The sequence below is a fragment of the Amyelois transitella genome, chromosome 14 (genome assembly GCF_032362555.1).
Source record: "Amyelois transitella isolate CPQ chromosome 14, ilAmyTran1.1, whole genome shotgun sequence".
NCBI classification, from domain to species: domain Eukaryota; kingdom Metazoa; phylum Arthropoda; class Insecta; order Lepidoptera; family Pyralidae; genus Amyelois; species Amyelois transitella.
In genome coordinates, this window is record NC_083517.1 from 4165323 (window position 1) to 4185520 (window position 20198).

At 35.0% G+C, this 20198-nt stretch overlaps 2 protein-coding genes across 3 annotated transcripts in view; one reads left to right on the forward strand and one right to left on the reverse strand.

Annotated features, from left to right (window-relative positions):
• The first annotated feature begins 139 nt into the window (after positions 1–139).
• LOC106130900 (malate dehydrogenase, cytoplasmic) lies at positions 140–2185 on the forward strand. 2 transcript variants are annotated; one of them, XM_013329842.2, is made up of 2 exons: positions 140–406; positions 997–2185. In XM_013329842.2, exons 1-2 carry the CDS (start codon positions 404–406, stop codon positions 1987–1989), a joined length of 996 nt encoding a protein of 331 aa, XP_013185296.1. In that variant the 5' UTR covers positions 140–403; the 3' UTR covers positions 1990–2185. The 2 variants fall into 2 exon arrangements, with proteins under 2 accessions (XP_013185296.1, XP_013185295.2); XM_013329841.2 differs by lacking the exon at positions 140–406 and adding an exon at positions 622–778.
• A 2389-nt stretch (positions 2186–4574) lies between these two features.
• The window catches only part of LOC106130901 (ATP-binding cassette subfamily G member 4), a 62288-nt gene continuing 46664 nt past the window's right edge, over positions 4575–20198 (reverse strand). The window contains exons 6-11 of the mRNA XM_013329843.2: positions 15331–15518; positions 14587–14740; positions 10958–11126; positions 10414–10514; positions 7724–7879; positions 4575–6453 (exon numbers count right to left, since the gene is read on the reverse strand). Coding sequence (XP_013185297.1) covers positions 6064–6453; positions 7724–7879; positions 10414–10514; positions 10958–11126; positions 14587–14740; positions 15331–15518 — 1158 coding nt within the window. The 3' untranslated portion in view covers positions 4575–6063. The remainder of the gene's footprint in view (positions 6454–7723; positions 7880–10413; positions 10515–10957; positions 11127–14586; positions 14741–15330; positions 15519–20198) is intronic.

Here is a 20198-nt window from a genome sequence, read left to right on the forward strand (position 1 = left end):
TCCATTCATTTCAAGTCTAAATAAATTCCGGAATGGGATATGCCCCTCGTCGTAGATGAATGACATTTCTTTTTCTTCAACATTTTGACATTGATAGCACTGACATTAACATAACAGAGTTGTTATTGTCAAAATACTGACTAGTATAGCATTGTTGTTGAAAAAGTTGTTCGTGTCGTCAGCACGAATATTTCTTGCTTTACATTCTGTGAAGTGGATTCTGCTGGTCGATTATATAATCAATTCCATTCAACTAAATAAATCAGCCGGCTAGAGACCGGAGTACTCGCTCTTTCGTTTCGTTATTTATCACTTGAAGTAACTACAAGGTCGTCAAGTCTAAGGTTACATTTGATAATAGACGTGTTCTGATTTTAAATTATTTGCAGAAATATCGAGGATAATGGTATGTAGCTTTGCTTTTTCAATAGTTACATAGTGATAATAACTGCTTTCAACGACATTGAGCTGACCTTACCTTTCCCATATTTTTATAGTAAACAAAATGATAGTTGGTACCTACCTACATGTCTAATATTTTCGCAGCGCTTTATTTTATCGCAATTTTGTTAAATTAAGATAGGTAACGTATTGTTTTATCTGTTGATTTTAAGATAAAAATATCATTTACGCTTGAGATTATACTTTAGGTTGATTATTAGAACATAGGTCGTAGCAATAATATTTGCATTTGATAATGGCATGTTTTTGCTGTGCCCCAAATACTTCGAATATCGCAGATACAGTACCAATTGTTGTCAAAAATTCTGTTTCTATGGTAATTCAATTAATTTAGTACAATAAGGATTATTTTCTTATTATGATAATAACTATGTACTAAAATAATAATTCATTTAACAAATTTTGTTCACATCTTGATTTTTAATTAGTTAATTTTGCAAAGCAAATGTTTCTCAAATATATATTTAAAATTTACACAAGATCTCAGGTTTTCTAAAAATGTCATTAAATTGTTAATTTTTTTTTATATTTCAGGCTGCTCCAATTAAAGTAGTGGTGACAGGTGCGGCGGGACAAATCGCCTATTCTCTGCTTTACCAAGTTGCATCAGGAGCTGTGTTTGGCCCTGACCAGCCTGTGTTCCTCCACCTTCTTGATATTGCTCCAATGATGGGGGTCCTAGAGGGTGTTGTGATGGAATTAGCTGACTGTGCCCTACCCCTCCTTGCTGGAGTACTTCCCACTGCAAACCCAGAGGAAGCATTTAAAGATGTTGCTGCTGCCTTCCTGGTAGGCGCTATGCCTAGAAGAGAAGGCATGGAGAGAAAGGACCTTCTCTCTGCTAATGTAAGGATTTTTAAAGAACAAGGACAGGCTCTTGACAAAGTTGCACGCAAAGATGTCAAAGTACTAGTTGTTGGCAATCCTGCAAACACAAATGCATTGATCTGCTCAAAATATGCACCATCCATTCCTAAAGAGAACTTCACAGCTATGACCCGTCTTGACCAAAACCGTGCCCAGTCTCAGCTTGCGGCTAAGATTGGAGTGCCAGTGCGTGACGTTAAGAATGTCATCATTTGGGGAAATCACTCATCCACACAGTTCCCGGATGCATCCAATGCTCTGGTCAATGTAGGAGGTATTGAGAAACCAGTGCCAGCTGTTATAAATGATGATGAATTCTTGAAGACCACGTTTGTAAGCACAGTACAGAAACGTGGTGCTGCCGTCATTGCTGCCAGGAAGATGTCGTCAGCTTTGTCTGCAGCCAAAGCAGCTTCAGATCACATGAGAGATTGGTTTTTGGGTACTGGTGACCGCTGGGTGAGCATGGGTGTGGTCTCTGATGGATCATATGGCACACCTCGAGATGTTGTTTTCTCATTCCCTGTAACCGTAAGCAATGGCAAATGGAAGATTGTTGAAGGGCTCACAATCAGTGATTTCGCCCGCAAAATGTTGGATGAAACTGGCAAGGAACTGGCAGAAGAAAAGCAAGATGCTTTAGATGTCTGCAAGGACTGACTGAGTAACTTATAAGATCACTTTTTAAGCTAAATATTTTTAGTTGACAAAAATTTCAGTAAAATTATGTAATATCAGTTCAAGTGTAAGATATAAAATATTTATCGAGGTCAAGCCATGGTTATCACTGCTTCGTTTTAAGTTTATGATATATATTATGCATCATATTTTTTATATTATATTATTTTTGATTGTTTTTGTATTGTTTTTTTTAAGCTTCCATTCATATATTTTGATTATTATTTTTTCTAAGTTTCGATAAAACAATGCAATTGGTAATGTGTTGACACACACTGAGCCAAGAAATTTGTTTACCAACAGCTTTGATCTATAAGTGTCGGTAGCGGTGATAGTAACATACTATTCTAAGATACTATTTGAAAACATCAATGTTGCCAGAACTGAAACAGCTTTCAGTGAAGAAATATTTCACACAGTTTTATTAAGTAAATGCCCCTTAATTCATTAGGCATATCTAAAAATTCCCGGTTTCACCTTCAACCACTATGCTTCGAGGCACAGGGTCCGCATAAAAGATTTTGCTCCTGCCTGTGTCAACCCTTTTGGTAAATGCGATCCGTTACACGAGTTTTAAGTGCTTATCCACTTAGTCGCCTCTGGAGGGCTTACGCCATTCTCAGAAAAGAGATGGTGTAGCCCTATTCTTGCTGGGGTACCACAAACTATAAGGCTTAAAAGGTTTAGTTATTGGTGTATGCAATAATTTACATCTAAAATATATTGTTTTTTTGTTCGTTCACATTCTAATTCGTGCAATGTAGTTAAATTTGTGGTTTCGGTGCCATGGGTAGAGAATTCTAAAGGTTAAAGATACAAGAACGGCGTTAAAATAAGCCTTATCTCTGTTTATGACTAGTTGATTCAGTGAAGATTTGATCTTTCTTATCTGTTATCGATAGAAATAAGTATCAGTTTGTACGTCAGCAGAACATAATTTACATGACATGTAAGTGATATCGAGTAACGATACGATATTAATCTTGTAATAAAAATAATAACTACAACCCATATATTATTTTTATTATACAAGAATTGTTAAAAAGAATATTTCGTGCATAGTAACTACCTACCTCTGTTTTAAAATTAATTATTTTGATAGGATGTCGTTTATTTTTTTTGGAACTCATGTTAGGTACTTACCTACATTCAGGAGCACCAAAAAAGTTAATTCCTCGTATTTAAAAATATGCTCTGTATACAGTCATTACGAGTGAAATGTGTAACTATGAATGTTAGCTTACTGTTAGCAGCTATAACAGGAGCGTTCGAGAAAATATAGCCGAGCGTTCAAGACATTATAAGGCGAATCTATTTAATAACTTTGACAAGAAATAAACATAGGTATGTATATTCTATCTCTGAGGTTAATATTGATAGTGAGATAAGAAGAAAAAGAAGATCAACGTTCGTTAATAATCTGCATAGCGTCGAGTGTGTAAGAGTGAGAGAGACATACTCATAGTCATGTCTATATCCTTAGGGGATAGACAGTACCGACAGTCTCGCAAATACTGAAAAGCCACATTCAGCTGTAGGTACAGCTCAATGATGGAATTAAGATTCAAATAGTGACAGTTGCTAGCCCATCGCCATAATGAAGAATCTCAAGTACGACATCCATGGCAACTAGAAGAAGTGATCTTATTCTAAAGTACCGGGCTCCACACTGCGCATTATAATAGAAGTCGGGGAAGAGAGAAATAATGCACGCTGTTCCACAAAATTCAATACAACGCAACGATTTGCCATGATTTTTTAAATATCATATTAGACACAACCACGTTCATTTGTAGAACTTTTGGTAAGTACCCACCTAAGCGAAAATCTTGCAAAGTATTTTTGTTTAGCTATTACATTCATTGCGTAAGTAAATGACATTGAAAGGTTATTATCGCAGTTGGGGGAGTCCGGAAGCATTGCATGACTGCCAGGTTACCACTTGGCAAAGTAAATGAAATAGCTTCGTATTGGCATGAAGGTATGCAGATTTTAGACTAGGTGCGAGCCACTCCCGCGCATTCACGTAGCTGTTAGAACCGATATTTATCAGCACTTTTAAACCATATATAAAAATAAATTTTTCTTTTTATTATAAAATCTGTTCAATGTTGAACATTCATGAACATTTTGGGGAAAGTTGAAGAATTCAAAACTCATGTTCAATGATCGTTTTTAGACATTTTGTCTCGGCTACATCATTCTCCTGGAGTGAGGATACCTACCGGTTGAGTCCGAAATCTGTTTGTAACTACTATAGTATAGACAAATGACAAAGTGATTATACTTACGCGAAAAAACCTCAAACTTATTTTTTGACTATTGGACGTGTAATATTCATCACTTATTCTAACCGCACTTCATCCAGTTTTCATTTTCCTCAATGTGCAGGCTGGCATTATTTTTGTGATTCTGCGTTTTGTGCCTTTGAAATAAAAACATGCTGAAATTTTGAAAACCCTTTATAAAAATAAAACATGTAATCATATTTTAGGTCATTAATTTCATAATGTTGTAACGTTATACCCAAAACCTACCAAGTAGGTACTTACGTAGGAATAAAGTAGATACATGCGGTACTCACAGAAAATTAAATCAAATAGGTACCTAAGTCAATTTCGTTGGTCAGTTTATCAGCTTTGCTTGTAAAACTTAACCATGGATACCTACCTACCAAAGAAAGCTAAATTAACAATTAAACTATATATTCTTACGTATATTATTTCCTAGTAGTAACATAAAATGATTCTAGTTATGTACGTGATATCAAATCGCATTGATTTGAACTACATCATTCAAATTTTTTATTTAATATTGTGGGAATAAATGGCATTTCAAAGAATAAGAGATTTGAAAATTAAAACAAGAGTCAGGCTTATTTTTAATTTACTTTACCTTTTATTCTTGGACGGACTAATTAAAAGTATCATAACTAGGTATTTTACTTAGACTACTAATGCCTTGCTTTGATATATTACTTAGATTTTATTTATCAAAACATATGTATCAAAACCTTATTAAAAAAATTGCTATCACAGATACACTTAGTGGTAACTACCTGCCTACGCGCTATTTCAAAGGGATACAATAGAAATTATAATAAAATTATGATGAGGAGGTACTAGGTATTTATCACACAATAAATGTAGGGCAGTTTTGTATCAAGTAATTTTCAGTTACCTACAAGTCAAAATTTCTATCTTATATATATATATATGTATATATACTTAAAAATCACAAAAGTTATTTTGTATGGGTCATGTCATACTCAAACTGTTCTTTTTATTTTATTGAAAACAATTCACAAGGATACTATAGTCACCTATACATTACGACGTACCCACTAGACCCATGTGCATACAATGTACCTAACGACGTATAATTAATGCGATTGTTAAACAATGTTTCATTGTGAAAGCAAGTCCGTTGATTTTATTTGACAAGTAACTCTTTATACAGTCACGGCACGGATTATCTAAATGCGGTTTATGTTACAAATTTTTACGAACAGGGTCAATATTAGAAACTTTGTAATATTGCTGATATTAAGATTTACTTAATGGAGTGTATAAAGAAATTCCCAAATGTTATTTATACAGGTTAGGTAGCGTAACATTTGCTTAAAAACCATTATTGAGTGTTAAAATACCTAACATTCTCGGGGTTTCTCAGGGATAAATGTTACCGACATATTATGTAAAATGAAAAAAAAAAAATAACTTACATCAAACTTCACCTATTGATAACTCTATACCTAAATATGATAATGTTTACGTCTAAAATTAATTAAAACCTACATAATTTTAATTTAATTATAATACTTGCGATACCTGAGCTGAATTTAATTATTATTCTACACCCTGTCCAAGGATTAACTAACTATTAAAATAATATAAATCCAAAACTATAACTACGTAGGTATAGGTATATTGAAGTTATATTGATCTAAGTAGTTCGGTAACATTAAATTTCTAATCTTGGCAAGTATTTTTTGGTCGTCAATTTGTTTTAAATTTTAATGTTCGAGAAGGTAACTGTTTTTTAAATTGTGATTTATTATCTATGCTTTAGAAATTTGCTTATATAGGCCATGAATTTGTTTGAAAATTCTGCTGTGAGGCGATACCTTAGAGCTAGATACGCCAGTAACCTATGTATGAAAGTGAATATTAATAGACCCGCCATTTGCATTCCATAACTGTCATCTGCCATTCCTACATCTCGTAAAATAAGTTTGGGGTCGTAGTAAAGGCAGAAGTCTTCGTTGCATTGCATGGGGCCTCTATTTTGATAAAGAGCTAAGGATAGACCCGATAAGCCGTATCTTAAATAGGAGGCTGACATCAAAGCTTTCATGGTTTTTTCGATGTAGGGCCCAAAACCCATCCCGTAGCAGCAGAGGCATAGGAGAGGCGCTGCAGTGGCTGGCCCGACAATGGATCCGTTCTGGAAAAAGGAAAATAGCAGGTGTTACGAGTAGACTGTTAAAATACAAAGAGGTTCATGTATTGGTAGGTGTTAAAAGTATAAAATTATTAAATGGCATTCCAAGTTATACCCCGCCATTGAATTATACTACTCATGGAATTGAACCGATATTGTTGACATCTTCGTGTACAGTTTATGGCAATTCGGCAACATCTCATATTGAGTAATTCGGTATCAGTTGAGTTGATTACAAGTTACCGATTATAAACAAGAAAACCTAGAAAATGATCAAAAAACAAGTTGTAATAAAGTATTTGAAGCCGTAATAAAGTATCAGGCACCATTAGAAAAGATAGAATAGGGCCATTCCATCTCTTTCCGATGGATATCGTAAAAGGCGACTAAGGGATAAGCTTATAAACTTGGGATTCTTCTTTTAGGCGACAGACTAGCAACCTGTCACTATTTGAATCTCAATTCCATCATTAAGCCAAATAGCTAAACGTGGCCTATCAGTCTTTTTAAGACTGTTGCCTCTGTCTACCCCGCAAGGGATATGGACATGATTATATGTATGTATGTAAAGTATTTGAAGAGAACGGTAAGTAGGCACTTAATTAGTATATGTATGTATGTATAAACTTATAACTAAAACGGCTTTTGTAAAGCCAGCTAACTACACCATCACAATCGTCTTCGTTAGTCGATGTAGCACTAGGTCGCAGCTAATAACACCAATTAGTCACTTACTGTGACGCACCGCAACAAGGCCAAGACGCTAAGACCTAGATTTTTTCAATACGATGCTATTTTTTACTGTAAGCAAAGCACTACTATTTATAATCCAGGAGTTTCTTAGCAAGGCGGCAAAAGTATTTAGGTAGGTTGATAGAGATTGCCCGAAACTGTTAAATAGTTATAATACTCAGTAATTGGTACCAAAATTCTAATGATTGATAGAACAAGGAATACTGTTCCTTAGCCAAATAATAAAAGCTTTGATAAAAATTTGTGATAAGTTGAAACAAGTCTAAAGATAAGTATTACGTATTTTACACGCGAATGATAAGGTTAATTAAAAATCTACTCGACTTTACAGAGGGATTATTAGTCCCAGCGGGATTTTTGAAATTTCGATTTCATAATAAATTTAATTTCATGGTTCATCACAGTTTCAATTTCGCGTGAGAATTTAGCAATATTTAGAATATTGATAAAAACTCAAGCGAACGGGGATTTTGCGTACTATAGACATAATCTAGTTTTTATCACTATTGAAATTCCTTACCGTAACGCTAAATGCCGAGCCAACAGCGAGCCCCAGGCCTTCAGAGCACAGTCCTGTCAGAATTCCACTGACTGAAAACAGAATGAACCTGTCCCATTCCAGAAGTTGTCCAGACATCACATAGCAGATAGTTACGAAGAGAAGTCCTAGGATCACCTGAAAGGAGAGAATGACTATAAGACTTTTGGTAGGTATTTGTTAATAAGTTATGAGTATTTGGTAAATTATTTTTGGTTATGTCTACCCTCTCCTATATACAACATACATACATACATATGGTCACGTCTTTATCCCTTGCGGGGTAGACAGAGCCAATAGTTTTGAAAAGACTGAATGGCCACGTTCAGCTATCTGGCCCAATGATGGAATTGAGATTCAAATAGTGACAGGTGGCCAGCCCATCGCCCAAAAAAGAATCCTAAGTTTGTAAGCATATCCCTTAGACGCCTTTTACGACATCCATGGGAAAGAGATGGAGTGGTACTATTCTTTTTTGTATTGGTGCCGGGTACCACACAGAAAATATATAAATTTGTATTATATTGACCTAGATGCAAATATCGGGATGTTTATCTTCTACTTCCTGCTGTTGTAGTTGTCAATCCCGGTTACATTGACATCTCTCCGGAGAGGAGCCCTGTGCTCCTTTTGACCTTATGATCTTTGGGTCTTGGATGTTTATATCATGTTATAAAATAAGGTACTCCTATCGTTGAATAAGAACGTATCCCATAACAGAAGTCTAGAACTATTTTAACACAATCTGTGTGATCCCGTATTTATTAATATTTTTATTTCTGCCATTTATTTTCAGTTTCTGTATTGACAATAAGTTAGTGGTTTATTCTCTATTAAAAGCATTACATATTACAGAGGAATACTAAAACAAATAGCGAAATACGAAAATAAAGCTACCAATTTTTTTCACAGAAACGATTTGTAGTTATCGTATTGGAAAATCTAAAATGAACGTGACTGAAATAGTTGCAAAATGTTGTGTGAATTCTGTTCTTTTATTTTATTGTTAGGGATTCGGAATCCAAATTGTAAAAACCAAAAAAAAATATCAAGTAAGTAGATACCTAATATTTTTTACTTAGACTTAGATACTTAGTATTGCAGTTACATCTTATAAAATGAAAACTCAAAATAATCGAGACCTTGGTTCTTCCATCTCTTTTAAGTTGCACATTCTTTAAATCATGACTTTTTTATCTAACCTATTTTTGATGATATAATTTTTATCTCTGCTCTTGATGTAATGATCAACCAAAAAGTATAGTTAGGTATGTATAATGAATTTATTCTTTGATAATGCGATAACATACAAGGTAGTTATAATAATAACTCCCAATAAAACAGCAATGAGGTCACCGATGTCAAAATAATATTACTGTAACTGTACGACATACCTACTTTCTTTTTCATATTATGTTCCTATCTATATGTACTGAAAAAAAAAGCATGAAAAATTTATGCAAGTGGAAGTGGAAAGAGGTAGTCTCTGCCTACCCCTCCAGGAAAGAGGCGTGATTTTATGTATGTATGTATGTAAAAAATTATTTCGATAAGTATGTATTTGCTGAAAAATATACTTCTTTTAAATTATGTTCTTCCTTTACTTTTTATTTTACACGTGAGGAACTTATATTTACTTAGGGATTTATGGTGCAAGGTACGGTAAAAAATTAAGTTAGTATTAGCAATTTCTACTGGACTCAATTACAGTATGGTTTTTTAAATCTTACAAAACTTATGTTTACCTACAAGAAATATATTTTGAAACGATTATCATCGATCTTGCTGTTTGTCCGGTAATAAAGAAGATAAGGTTAAAAGTTATCTCTTGAACCATAATACGAAAGAGCCAGTTCAAGTATTTATAAGTTTGTAGGTAAATAATAAATAAATAAATATATACGAGACAAATTACACTGATTGAGTTACTAACTCAACGATACTATATTTTATAATAAATACTTAGATAGATAAACATCCAAGACCCAGTCCAATTAAAGAAAGTGCGTTTCTCATCATGCCCTGACCGGGATTCGAACCCGGGACTTCCGTTGTCACAGACAAGCGTATTACCGCTGCGCCACAGAAGCCGTCGAGGTCGAGGTACTTTAAATCTTATTACGAGATACACAAAAACTTTTTTTTTTCTATTTCTTTTAAAATCTCTTACAAAGTTGCCGCTTAGAACAGAAATGATGTAGGAAATCGATTGAATTTATATAGGTAATTACTTACTACTCGTAGTTAGGTACTTGTTATTGGGACGTACCCTGTACCGTATTATCATTTGGTTGTCAGTTTGTTGTTTATTAAAGGTTGGACTTCAGAATAGTGAACAATTTGTAGGCTATATAGTTTAAACACGACATTTATAGATAAGTAAATAAAATAATGGTACAGTGCAGAAAAATAAGAATTTCAGATATAATACTATGTTTTTGCTAAAAGTTTTTGGCGTCTACTTATTTCAAAGTGTATTTTTTATGGAGCCAATTGGATGATTTAAAATTTTATTATAGGTTTATAAGAGGAACCATGAACTAAAATAATTACTTACTAAGTTAATGAATTTATTTTGGTAGTTCAGACCATGCCGTCTGACCAAAATAATGATTGTGAAAAATATCCCAACATCGAAATATAAAAATACCTATTTGAAAATGAATGCTTACCATTACAGGTAGAGAAGAGAAGGAGAGAGCCGCGTAATACGCCTTGAGACTGTACCACCGGTTGAAATACTCTCGACGTAATAGGCGAACTTCTGTTGGAACTGTAAAATTAAATCATTAATACAGTAAAGTCCTTCTATTTTCTCTGTCAGTATAATTTTAGAGTTTGGTGGGACAGATTTTGTTCCTGTTTAAAATTTTTGGAAAAAGGGTTTTCTGAATTAAGTTTGTAATAGTAAAGTAAATAGGGCAGGTCACTAATAGTTAAAAAGTATTGCACATAATGTTGTTTAACCATGAGCCAATAAGGGTTAGGTTCCCTTGCACAGGTTTGATAAGAGAGGCAAACATTTCATTTCCCCAGTGGTTTCAGCTTTAAAAAATATTGAAGAGGAATTGTTCGTTTGTAATAGATTAACTCTGAAATTGCACTTGCACTTGAGGCATTTTCTACATTTCAAAGAGAATTTTACGAAATTCTCTCTCTTTTTCGTATAACACGGGTGGAGTCGCGAACGTATTCTAGAAACTATTATGAACTTACACAGCAAGACAGGAATCATTATATATGTGTACATGAAGAATACGAGGCAACTCAGACAGAACTTGAAGTTGGTGATGGGGGCGTTGGCGTCGTTGCCCACGAGGAAGAATATGCTGCCGAGGAAGAACGCTGACACCACATGGTGGAGCAACTGGATCCAGAGCGTCAACTGGAATGAACATGAGTTACAAGACTGAAACAATTGAATGTTACAAAAACACTAGCTCTTGCTCGGGGCGTCGTTCCCGTGGAAATTTCCAGAACATCTTAAACCTCGACCTTAAAGACCTAAAAGGTCTATTCAATATTTCTGTGCCAAATTTCGTCAAAATGGGTCTAGTAGTTTTTAGCTTATTCGCTATAAAAAGAAATCAACAATTTCACATTATTATTCTCTTTATAATAATGGTATGGAGTATGGTTAGCTTTTTAGCAGAGAGGTAGACTATGCATACTTCAAAATTACCAACAAGAAGTTTTAGGGGTAAAAGGAATAAAGAGTTCAAGAATTATTTCGAATCACTTTTAACTTGCTTCGTGCATTAACATCGAGGTTCAATAAAGTTAATATCGAAATACTATTCGTATATTCAAAGTTTACGCAGCGGGTACACTCAGCCACGCACAATAATAGTAAAATAAAAAAAAATGGTAAAGTAATAATAATACTGTAAAAATTAAATTATCACTACATAGTACTTATAAAACAAAGTCGCTATTTTAGTCTGTTTGTCTGTATGCTTAAATCTTTAAAATTATGCAACGGATTTTGATGCGGTTTTTTGTAACAGGTAGAGTGATTGAAGAGGAAGGTTTTTATGTATAACTAGCTGTGCCTGCGACTTCGTCCGCGTGGAATAGTTATTTTGTGCATCTTTGAAGCCGTCAAGGATGCTCCTTCCACGATTTTTTTCACATTTTCCATTATTTCTTCGCTCCTAATAGTTTAATAGTTGCATCTAGACGTTATATAATGTAACGACCATTTATCGAGGAAGCCTAAAGCCGTCCTCGATAAATGTTCTATTCAATACAAAAATAATCTTTCAAATCGACCCAGTAGTTCTTGAGATTAGCACATTAAAAAAAACAAACAAACTCTTCAATTTTATAATATTATTATAGATAAATCTAAGTGCCTATTTAAACTAAAAAATATATTCTAATAGAATTATAACCAGAAATATGTACCTACAACTTACAAAAGAAAAAGAAATGAAAATAAAGTTGAAACGCCTGTGCAATACTGTCTTGCCGTCGCGTCGTCGGGTCTTCCCATACTCCCTTAGTGGAGTCGGAGTAGATTGGTCAGGGCTTTTGGCCCTCTTCAATGGCATCATCGCTGCCTACGACTGTAGGCAGGTCGATGGGACGGCCGTGACGGCCTGGGTCTTCACGTCTTCATACACTGGGAGTTCCCATCAGCGGCGGCGTCGTCACTGGTCGACGACGTCAGCCGCAAGGCAGCGAGTAGAGGGTTTCACCCGACGGCCCGGAGGGAGCGGAGTGCAGCGGCGCGATGCCGCGCAGGTGGCTGTGTGATGACGCGTCCGCCCTCTCGAATATCTAGGTTCTCCCACTTCAAGTCCCTGAGCATCGTCGAGTTCCTCACGTAGCGCGGGGCTCCGACGACTGCTCTGAGACTTTGGTTTCCTTGGGCTCTGAGTCTTCTCTTGTTGGTCTCAGAGCAGAATGCGTACCACGCCGGGGCCGCGAACGTGAGGCGGGATCTGACGTACGTTTGGTAGATCCCGAGCTTCGTCCTCAGGGGGAGGCTGGAAGAGAGAACTGCGTGAAGTCTCCCCCTGGCTGCCTTGGTCATGAAGCTTGCGCTCGCCTCCTGCCCCTTTTATACCCTGCCTCCGCTAGCCGCGTCGAGCGCGGCAACCGTTACGCAAAAATAATCCTTATAGCATGATTCAGTATTTACGCGCGATGGCTTGTTAGGGTATTTTATTTCATGTATAAGTTTGGTGTTTCTATACCGACTTCGATGATTCTTTTTTTACTGAATAGGTACTTATATTAATTTTTAAGAATTATGAATGAGTGTGAGTGTTATTGGTATTATAAACATCAGAGTAAAGAAATATAATCAGAAATCTCCGAACTGCTAAGCTATTAGGAATTACACGTGTTATTCTGAGTCAACCATAAAAGATAGACTTATGCTGTCTTGGAATATTTTTTTAATAATTTTATGTAGAATATTTCCGTTATACATGGTTTCGCTGTATCTTTAATCATTAAGGCTGCACACGCGACGGAAGCTTAAAAAATCAAGTAACTTCTCCCGTTTTTCCAACATTTCCTTTTACTGCTCTTCTCCTAGTGATTGTAGCGTAATGAAAAGTATACTATAACCTGCTCAGGAGTATGAAGAATAACTGTACCAAGTTTCGTTAAAATCCGTCAAGTAGTTTTTGTTTCTATAAAGAACATACAGACAGACAGACAGACAGACAGACAGACAGACAGACAAAAATTTTACTGATTGCATTTTTGGCATCACTATCGATCACTAATCACCCCCTGATAGTTATTTTGAAAATATATTCCATGTACAGAATTGACCTCTCTACAGATTTATTATAAGTATAGATAACATTTATAATTTTGCACCCGTGCGAAGCCGGGGCGGGTCGCTAGTTGCATATAAAACAATACCTCTTAAGTATACAAATTTACCCTTGCATTTAGTATTCAAATTACTCTTCATAAGTTAGTGTAACTTTAAATGAAGTAATTTCATTATTTGAATACTAAACCGGCGAGCTTGGATAAAGCATATTAATGTGGATAAAGCGAAAGAAGTATGTAGGGAACGTTGCAAATAGTAAGACGGAGTCTCTGCCTACCCCTCCGAGACGAGATGCGATTTTATGTATGTATATATGATGAATAAATACTAACAACTTAAAATATCAGTCTGTTTGCTTAAATATCTCATGCTAGGAAGTACCTATCGGGTGATTACTATGACACTTCGTTCTATCTATACTAATATTATAAGGCTGAAGAGTTTGTTTCGTGTTTGTGGCAAAAGTTATAGTGCGCGAGGGAAACCGCAGGCAAAAACCTAGCCAATAACAAATATGTCGGTCGTGTCTGACTGTACACCTACGCCGAACAAAGAGTTATAAATCCAATGTGGAACCTCCGATTTTCAGCTGCATAACGAATCAACTGTAGATCTAAAAATGTTAAGCGATTTTGAAAATTTTATTGATGTGCTCGTATTACATGGACTTCTCATATTTAGTTAATTTCAAATTAAATAAACTAAATTTTAAGGGAGTCCTTAAAATTAACAGGGTTAAATATGTGAGAAGTATAAGTTATTTGTAGTGCGATATTCAATTCAAATAGGTGGTTCATTTTTGTGGGATTGTGCGTCGTCGCGGTAAAAAGCTATAGCATTCGAGTGTATCAGTGGACGAGTGGTTATATCGTAGTATGTTACTCGCAACAGGATCAAATCCCTCTGCGACCGTGTATTGATGACTCTTGTGTGTACCGCAAGTTCATTGGTGCAATACACTGCCTCTCCATTTTGTACAATTCCTTTACAACCTCTAGGTGTATCAATTGTAAGTGTTATTCATGCATCTGACAGCTTTTATACGTACTGAATTCCTTTTAGTCTGAATGAACATTCGCTTGGAGAGAATCAGAAATTGAGTGAGGAAGGTAGTCGGGAATTCCATTTTCTGCATTTGCTCTTTAGCAACGTGCTCAACGAATATCCTTTGTATAGACTCGTCTGAGTGCAGTACTGGTTTTCTGCAACAAACGAAAATTTAAGTATAAACTTCGCGGAGAAGTTTTAAACTCTCAGTGAAACCACTAATTATAAATTATGCTTAGCTGTGCGATGCTTTCAGTGTACATTTTAGTGGCAGTATTTTAAAGCGCTCGATTTAACGATTTCTTTTTGTTTTCATTGCGTTTACATTTAACGCTTTGGTGTCAAAAGGGGAAATGTACCTTTATTATTTTGAAACACAGCCCTGTTGTTTGTTTATCGTCCTCTCGAAAACTGCGGTAAATATAATTAAATTGCTTTATTGCTCTTTCTGATAGATTGGTGGTGCCGTGTGGTTCATGGTACCAATAAAAAAAGAAAAAGACCACTCATTTTCTCTTTAATGGATGTCGTAATAGGCGACTAAGGGATAGGCTTATAAACTTGGAACTCTTCTTTTTGGCGATGGGCTAGCAACCTGTTAGTATTTGAATCTCAATTCTATCATCAAGACAAAAAGCTGAACATATCGGCCTTTTTTTTTGGCTCTGTCTACCTCGCAAAGGAAATAGACTATTGGTATGTAGTGGTGGTTCACAGTTATTTTAAGTTTATATAGTTATCTTACCTTCCACCTCTGGCAGTCATTCTATCCAGTTTCCGGCATAGTTTCCCATTTTGACAGAGTTCGGACATATGAGCTGGTACCTCCACGTCTCCATGGAGAGTTTCCAGTACGAAGTCAGCTGGATTGTGGGTCGTGGGGCATACGTGGCCAACTTCAGCTAGGTACGGTACCAGGAGAGGAGCTGCGCCCTACGGACAAATGTAATAAAATATTAATCTTGTAAATATTCATGTAATTATATACTGAGTTCAGTGTAAAACTGTACACAATCGGACGGAACATACGGAGAATATTGTAACAAAACGTATCATATTTTAGAATAAAATCAGTCCGCCATCTGTAATTAAGCAGCATCTAAGTTTTTTAATTACGAATCATGCGAATCATAATCAAAATAGCTTAATTAACAGCTACTAATCTAGGTAAAGTCACTAATAATTGTTGTTTTTACGTAGATGGGGAAATAGGAATATAGTATTCTTCTTAAATTTCAGAGCGTCTCCATATTAACTCCATGTTAGGAAACAAAGAACGGTGGTTTTTCCGTAAATATTAGTAGTAGTCCGGGTCGGGTTCTTCCATGTTTACACCTCTAGTTGTTCCTTTTCTTCAAGAGATATTTTTCGTAACCGTAATAACATCAGTTAGCCATTAAAGATGTGTAATGTAAACACGTAAACCTATTTTTTACTTTTATTTTGTATTAGTATCTACCCGGTTTACCGAGCTTTGCTCGGTCTACCAGAAATGGCGCTGATATAGTTTCTTAAAACGCGGTTTTTAAAATGTTTATATATCTTGGGAACCGAGCTTTTCTCGAACCTAGGACCTTGATAAATCGATTCCTTGAGCCGAAAAGCCCCTAATCTGTAACTTTCATGAAAATCGTTGGAGCCGTTTCCGAGATCCTGATTATATATATACAAGAAAAGAATTGCTCGTTTAAATATATTAGATTATCAACAAGTATTAGAAATGTATGTTAAGCAAGAGCAGGGTTATCTGGCACAAGCATTTTTTGCTTACTAGAGAGTCCTGACAATGTATCTTTGTACACTTTGTGGTAAATGAAATAAACGAATTTTTATTTTATTTATTCAACCACTGACGCTTAAAGCCGCTATATCTATTTAGACGTTATCCTGCGACAATGCAACACCTACACCTGATTCCAGAAACTTTAATAAACTGTTGCTCAGAGTTCCTACGTCCGTTGCAAACATCCGCTCTCTATTTTTATAGCTGAACGTTCACTTTATTAAAGTTCCACTGCGTTGTGTACTTTGTATTATTTTGTTGGCATTGAGATTTCATGCGTTAAAGCTGTACTGTACAATGGATGTATTGGATGTATCGGAACGTCCATAGAATAGATATAAATTTAAAGTAACAGATGTTTTCAAAATTCAACCAAAAGGGACGATGAATGTCTAAATACATTATTCTTAAATTTCAAAAAGCAGTCTCTTCTAGTAAATGTGATGAATAAAACAAGTCAAAATAGCTGTCATCGATACAATTCTGAAGATAAACACCAAAGTTTGTATAGTAACAGAATCGGTCTAATAAGTTCTTGATAAAATAGGAGATAGGAAACCTATTTCCATCAGACCCGTTATTTTCTTAGGGGTTAAACAAAATCATCCCTCGGAAGTCATGACAGGCTGTTATCGAACGATCAGTTTATGGTTAAAAGCCGGTATTAAAAAGGTTTTGTCAGGTAATGGACGGTAAGCTTTTAAACAAGCTTTAGGTTAAGTATTCATGTTGTTGATAAAAAAATAAAGGTTTATTTTCAGACATTCTGCAATTGTTATTTCCTTTTGTAATGGACAACAAGTATTAGACCGATTTAAATAAATTTAGGGAAAACATAGACTCAACGTAAGATGCAACATACTTAACCTACTTTTCTACGAGAATTAAGAGCTGGGCAGAATTCTAGACCAAATAATTAGAAGTTCGACGTTAGTTTGATTTTAAAAAAATCACCTAAGTCTGGCACTTACTATAATAAATACAAACCATTATTCACAATAAGACACAGTCAACCACACATTCCATCCACATTTTGATCGGGTAATAAGACGAGTGAGATGATGTTCTTTTTAGAAGACAATGTAGTTCATCAAAATTGCTACTTAGTGTCTAGTATTTGCGAATGAGAAAAGCATTACTGAACAAAAGTATTACGCGAACCTCTCGTATTTTATAAGAGTATTTATTTTATTTTGTCTTCCAAAGAGAATGGTCTTTACAGGGAGGTATTAAAGAAGGTTCTTAAAGTACATTGTTCGTCGAGGGGAGAAAGTTACAGTTAATAAAGACTGTTTCACTTATTATGCTGGTTTGAATTTAATATTTTTGCTCTTTTCACAAAATGGCGCGCATTTTCCTTTTTGCGGTTTTCAAATTCTAAAAGTCGTACTTGTGTGGATTTTTGTGATATTATGGACATATTTGGGCTTGAACCGAAGCTAAAAGTACGTTACTACTTTTTGGGAACTTCGTCTGTTTGTTCTGCATCATCCAAAATCTACTAAAGGATTGAAAGGTTTTGGCAAGCATTGATGGAAATCGAATACCTTTGATTTAACGAACGGCTTTGCTAGGCAAATAAAAGTTAATAAAATACTACAGAAATATCGAGAATCAACCTAATGCCGCGTCGTTTGAAAACTATAAAACTCAAATAATGTAATAGCGCTGCAGGTTTTCAATTGTTTTAAATTTTAGAACCTCCAAGTTGAGAAATTCTTTTGTCCCAGATTTCATAAATTACTTCTGTTCTAAACTACTTCGAAATTATTCAGGCGGGGAATAAGTTAGAGATTTATTCAAAGTAGGTTCATAGCCTATAAAATGTTAGAGTAAGTAGGTGAGTCCTCGTACTTTTTACATCAATGTTTTTTGATATTCTACGTTTAATAGGATTTAGAACTTAATTTGATACTTTAAGTACATACTTAAATTATTAAGGAAATTACAATGAGAATTTTGCGCCACCTTCACGCACAAGTTTAACGCCACAAAAGAATACACGTCTTTCGCAAATTTCAATTTTAACTTTAAATTTAGTTAAGTTTTTACCGAAATGAAAAGTACCCTACGTCCTCCTGACTCTTTATTTAGGTATATATTCATGAAGATACAAACAAATAAACTTACTTTCGCATTTATAATATAGTTTAGATCGGGATTATTAACTAGTCATCCCGTTCATACACAAAATACCTAATAATAGTATAGTTTTATTAAACTCTAAAATCTTACCTTTAAATTCTATCGATACCCAATCATATTCTTACGATATTATGCAATTTAGCCAACAAAAAGTGTAATGAAACGAGGAAATCGTTAGACAAAATAACGGTGCTCGCAGTCACAAAGAATAACTTTATTTAATTCTCCATTCATCACTTATTTCGAACAAATACGCCTAAGTTAATGGAATATTTTCCGAGACATTTGACGTATCAAACATCGTTTTCGGATGTTACAGTTCTTTACTGAGAAATTCTTCTAACTTCACTGGCTTTTTTCACACAATGGGTTTAATTTTTTAAATACAATTTTTCTTTGTTTTGATTTCGGTTTGATTGAGGTGTAAAAGGGAATAACTTACGAATCATCTATGTATATCGTAATCGGATTAGCTATGTGTTCAGAAGAGTAGAATAGGGAAATCTCTCTCTTGAGACGTATTTTGAGTAGAGGAAAATTCGCAAGGTACCAATGTCAGGCAGACGACGTCGACCAGTAAAATTATAATAAATATTTTTAGCAACAGATTTTACGCAAGTTACATGCTGCCTTCAAAAGTGGATAATGGTACAAAGCATATTTAACCTACAATCGGGGACACGTTAAAATGAGAGAGATCAGAATTAGAAATGATTCTAATCATATTGAATTCTTGATTGCATTCTGGGTATGCTGGCTGTGTTGTGTAATGATTTAGCAGATTTTACAACCCAACGCCTGCTTGCCACGAAATCTTCTAAAATATTTGGTAAGTTTAACACATAACAAACTTAATATAAAAATCCAGGAATTCAAATTAACATTTATTTCAACAAAATACGAGTATATATCAGGTGAATTTTTGTTCGCAAACAAAAATAACCATCATGCAAATAACTCACACGCGAGATCATTTGCACCTAACGTATTAAAAGTTTAACTGAAAAAAAATCCACCTTAATTGAAAAAAAGATCCATGTTGTTCGGTTAAATAAAAACCATAGCTAGTGTGTGCCACCAGCTGCTTCGATTCTCGTGCAAATAGTGAAAGTCAATTAAGGAAAAAATGCATAAAATTGGTACTCTGTTTTAGGCGATGGGCAAGCAACCTGTAACTATTAAATTTTTAATGCAATGCATTTCAGTCGACTGAGGCCTTCCAGTCTTTTGGAGACTGGCGGATCTGTCGATCTCGGAAGGGATAAACACGTGATATATGAAATACCGTTCCGTGTTGGTTTGTTTGTATTTTATCGGTATCGGTACGGTACACACCGGAACTTCCGACACATTCCGCTGCTGATATTCGATACCCGAAGTACAGTCAATCGTAAATACTTTAGATATAGTGATTTCCCGAAAGTGATCTTCGAACCTGATTCAAGAAATAAGTTTATGTCTATAATAAATTTTAAAAAATAAACATAAAATAAAAACTAATAATTATTTGAACCTAAGCTACAAAAAATAATTAAAGTAGTTGTTGTGATAGATAGCCTATGACACCCGCAGAAAATGTACCATTTTAACGATGAAATAATTCATATGATCAGTTCTGTATTTTCGAAGTTAGGTCTTTACGAATAAACAATGAAAGCTACAGGCTTTATTACCTCTTTATAATA

Coding starts and splice junctions, on each gene's coding strand:
- LOC106130900 (XM_013329841.2), top strand. CDS start 698: ATGGCATGTTTTTGCTGTGCCCCAAATACTTCGAATATCGCAGATACA. Junction 779..996: donor TCAAAAATTCTGTTTCTATG/GTAATTCAATTA, acceptor TTTATATTTCAG/GCTGCTCCAATTAAAGTAGT.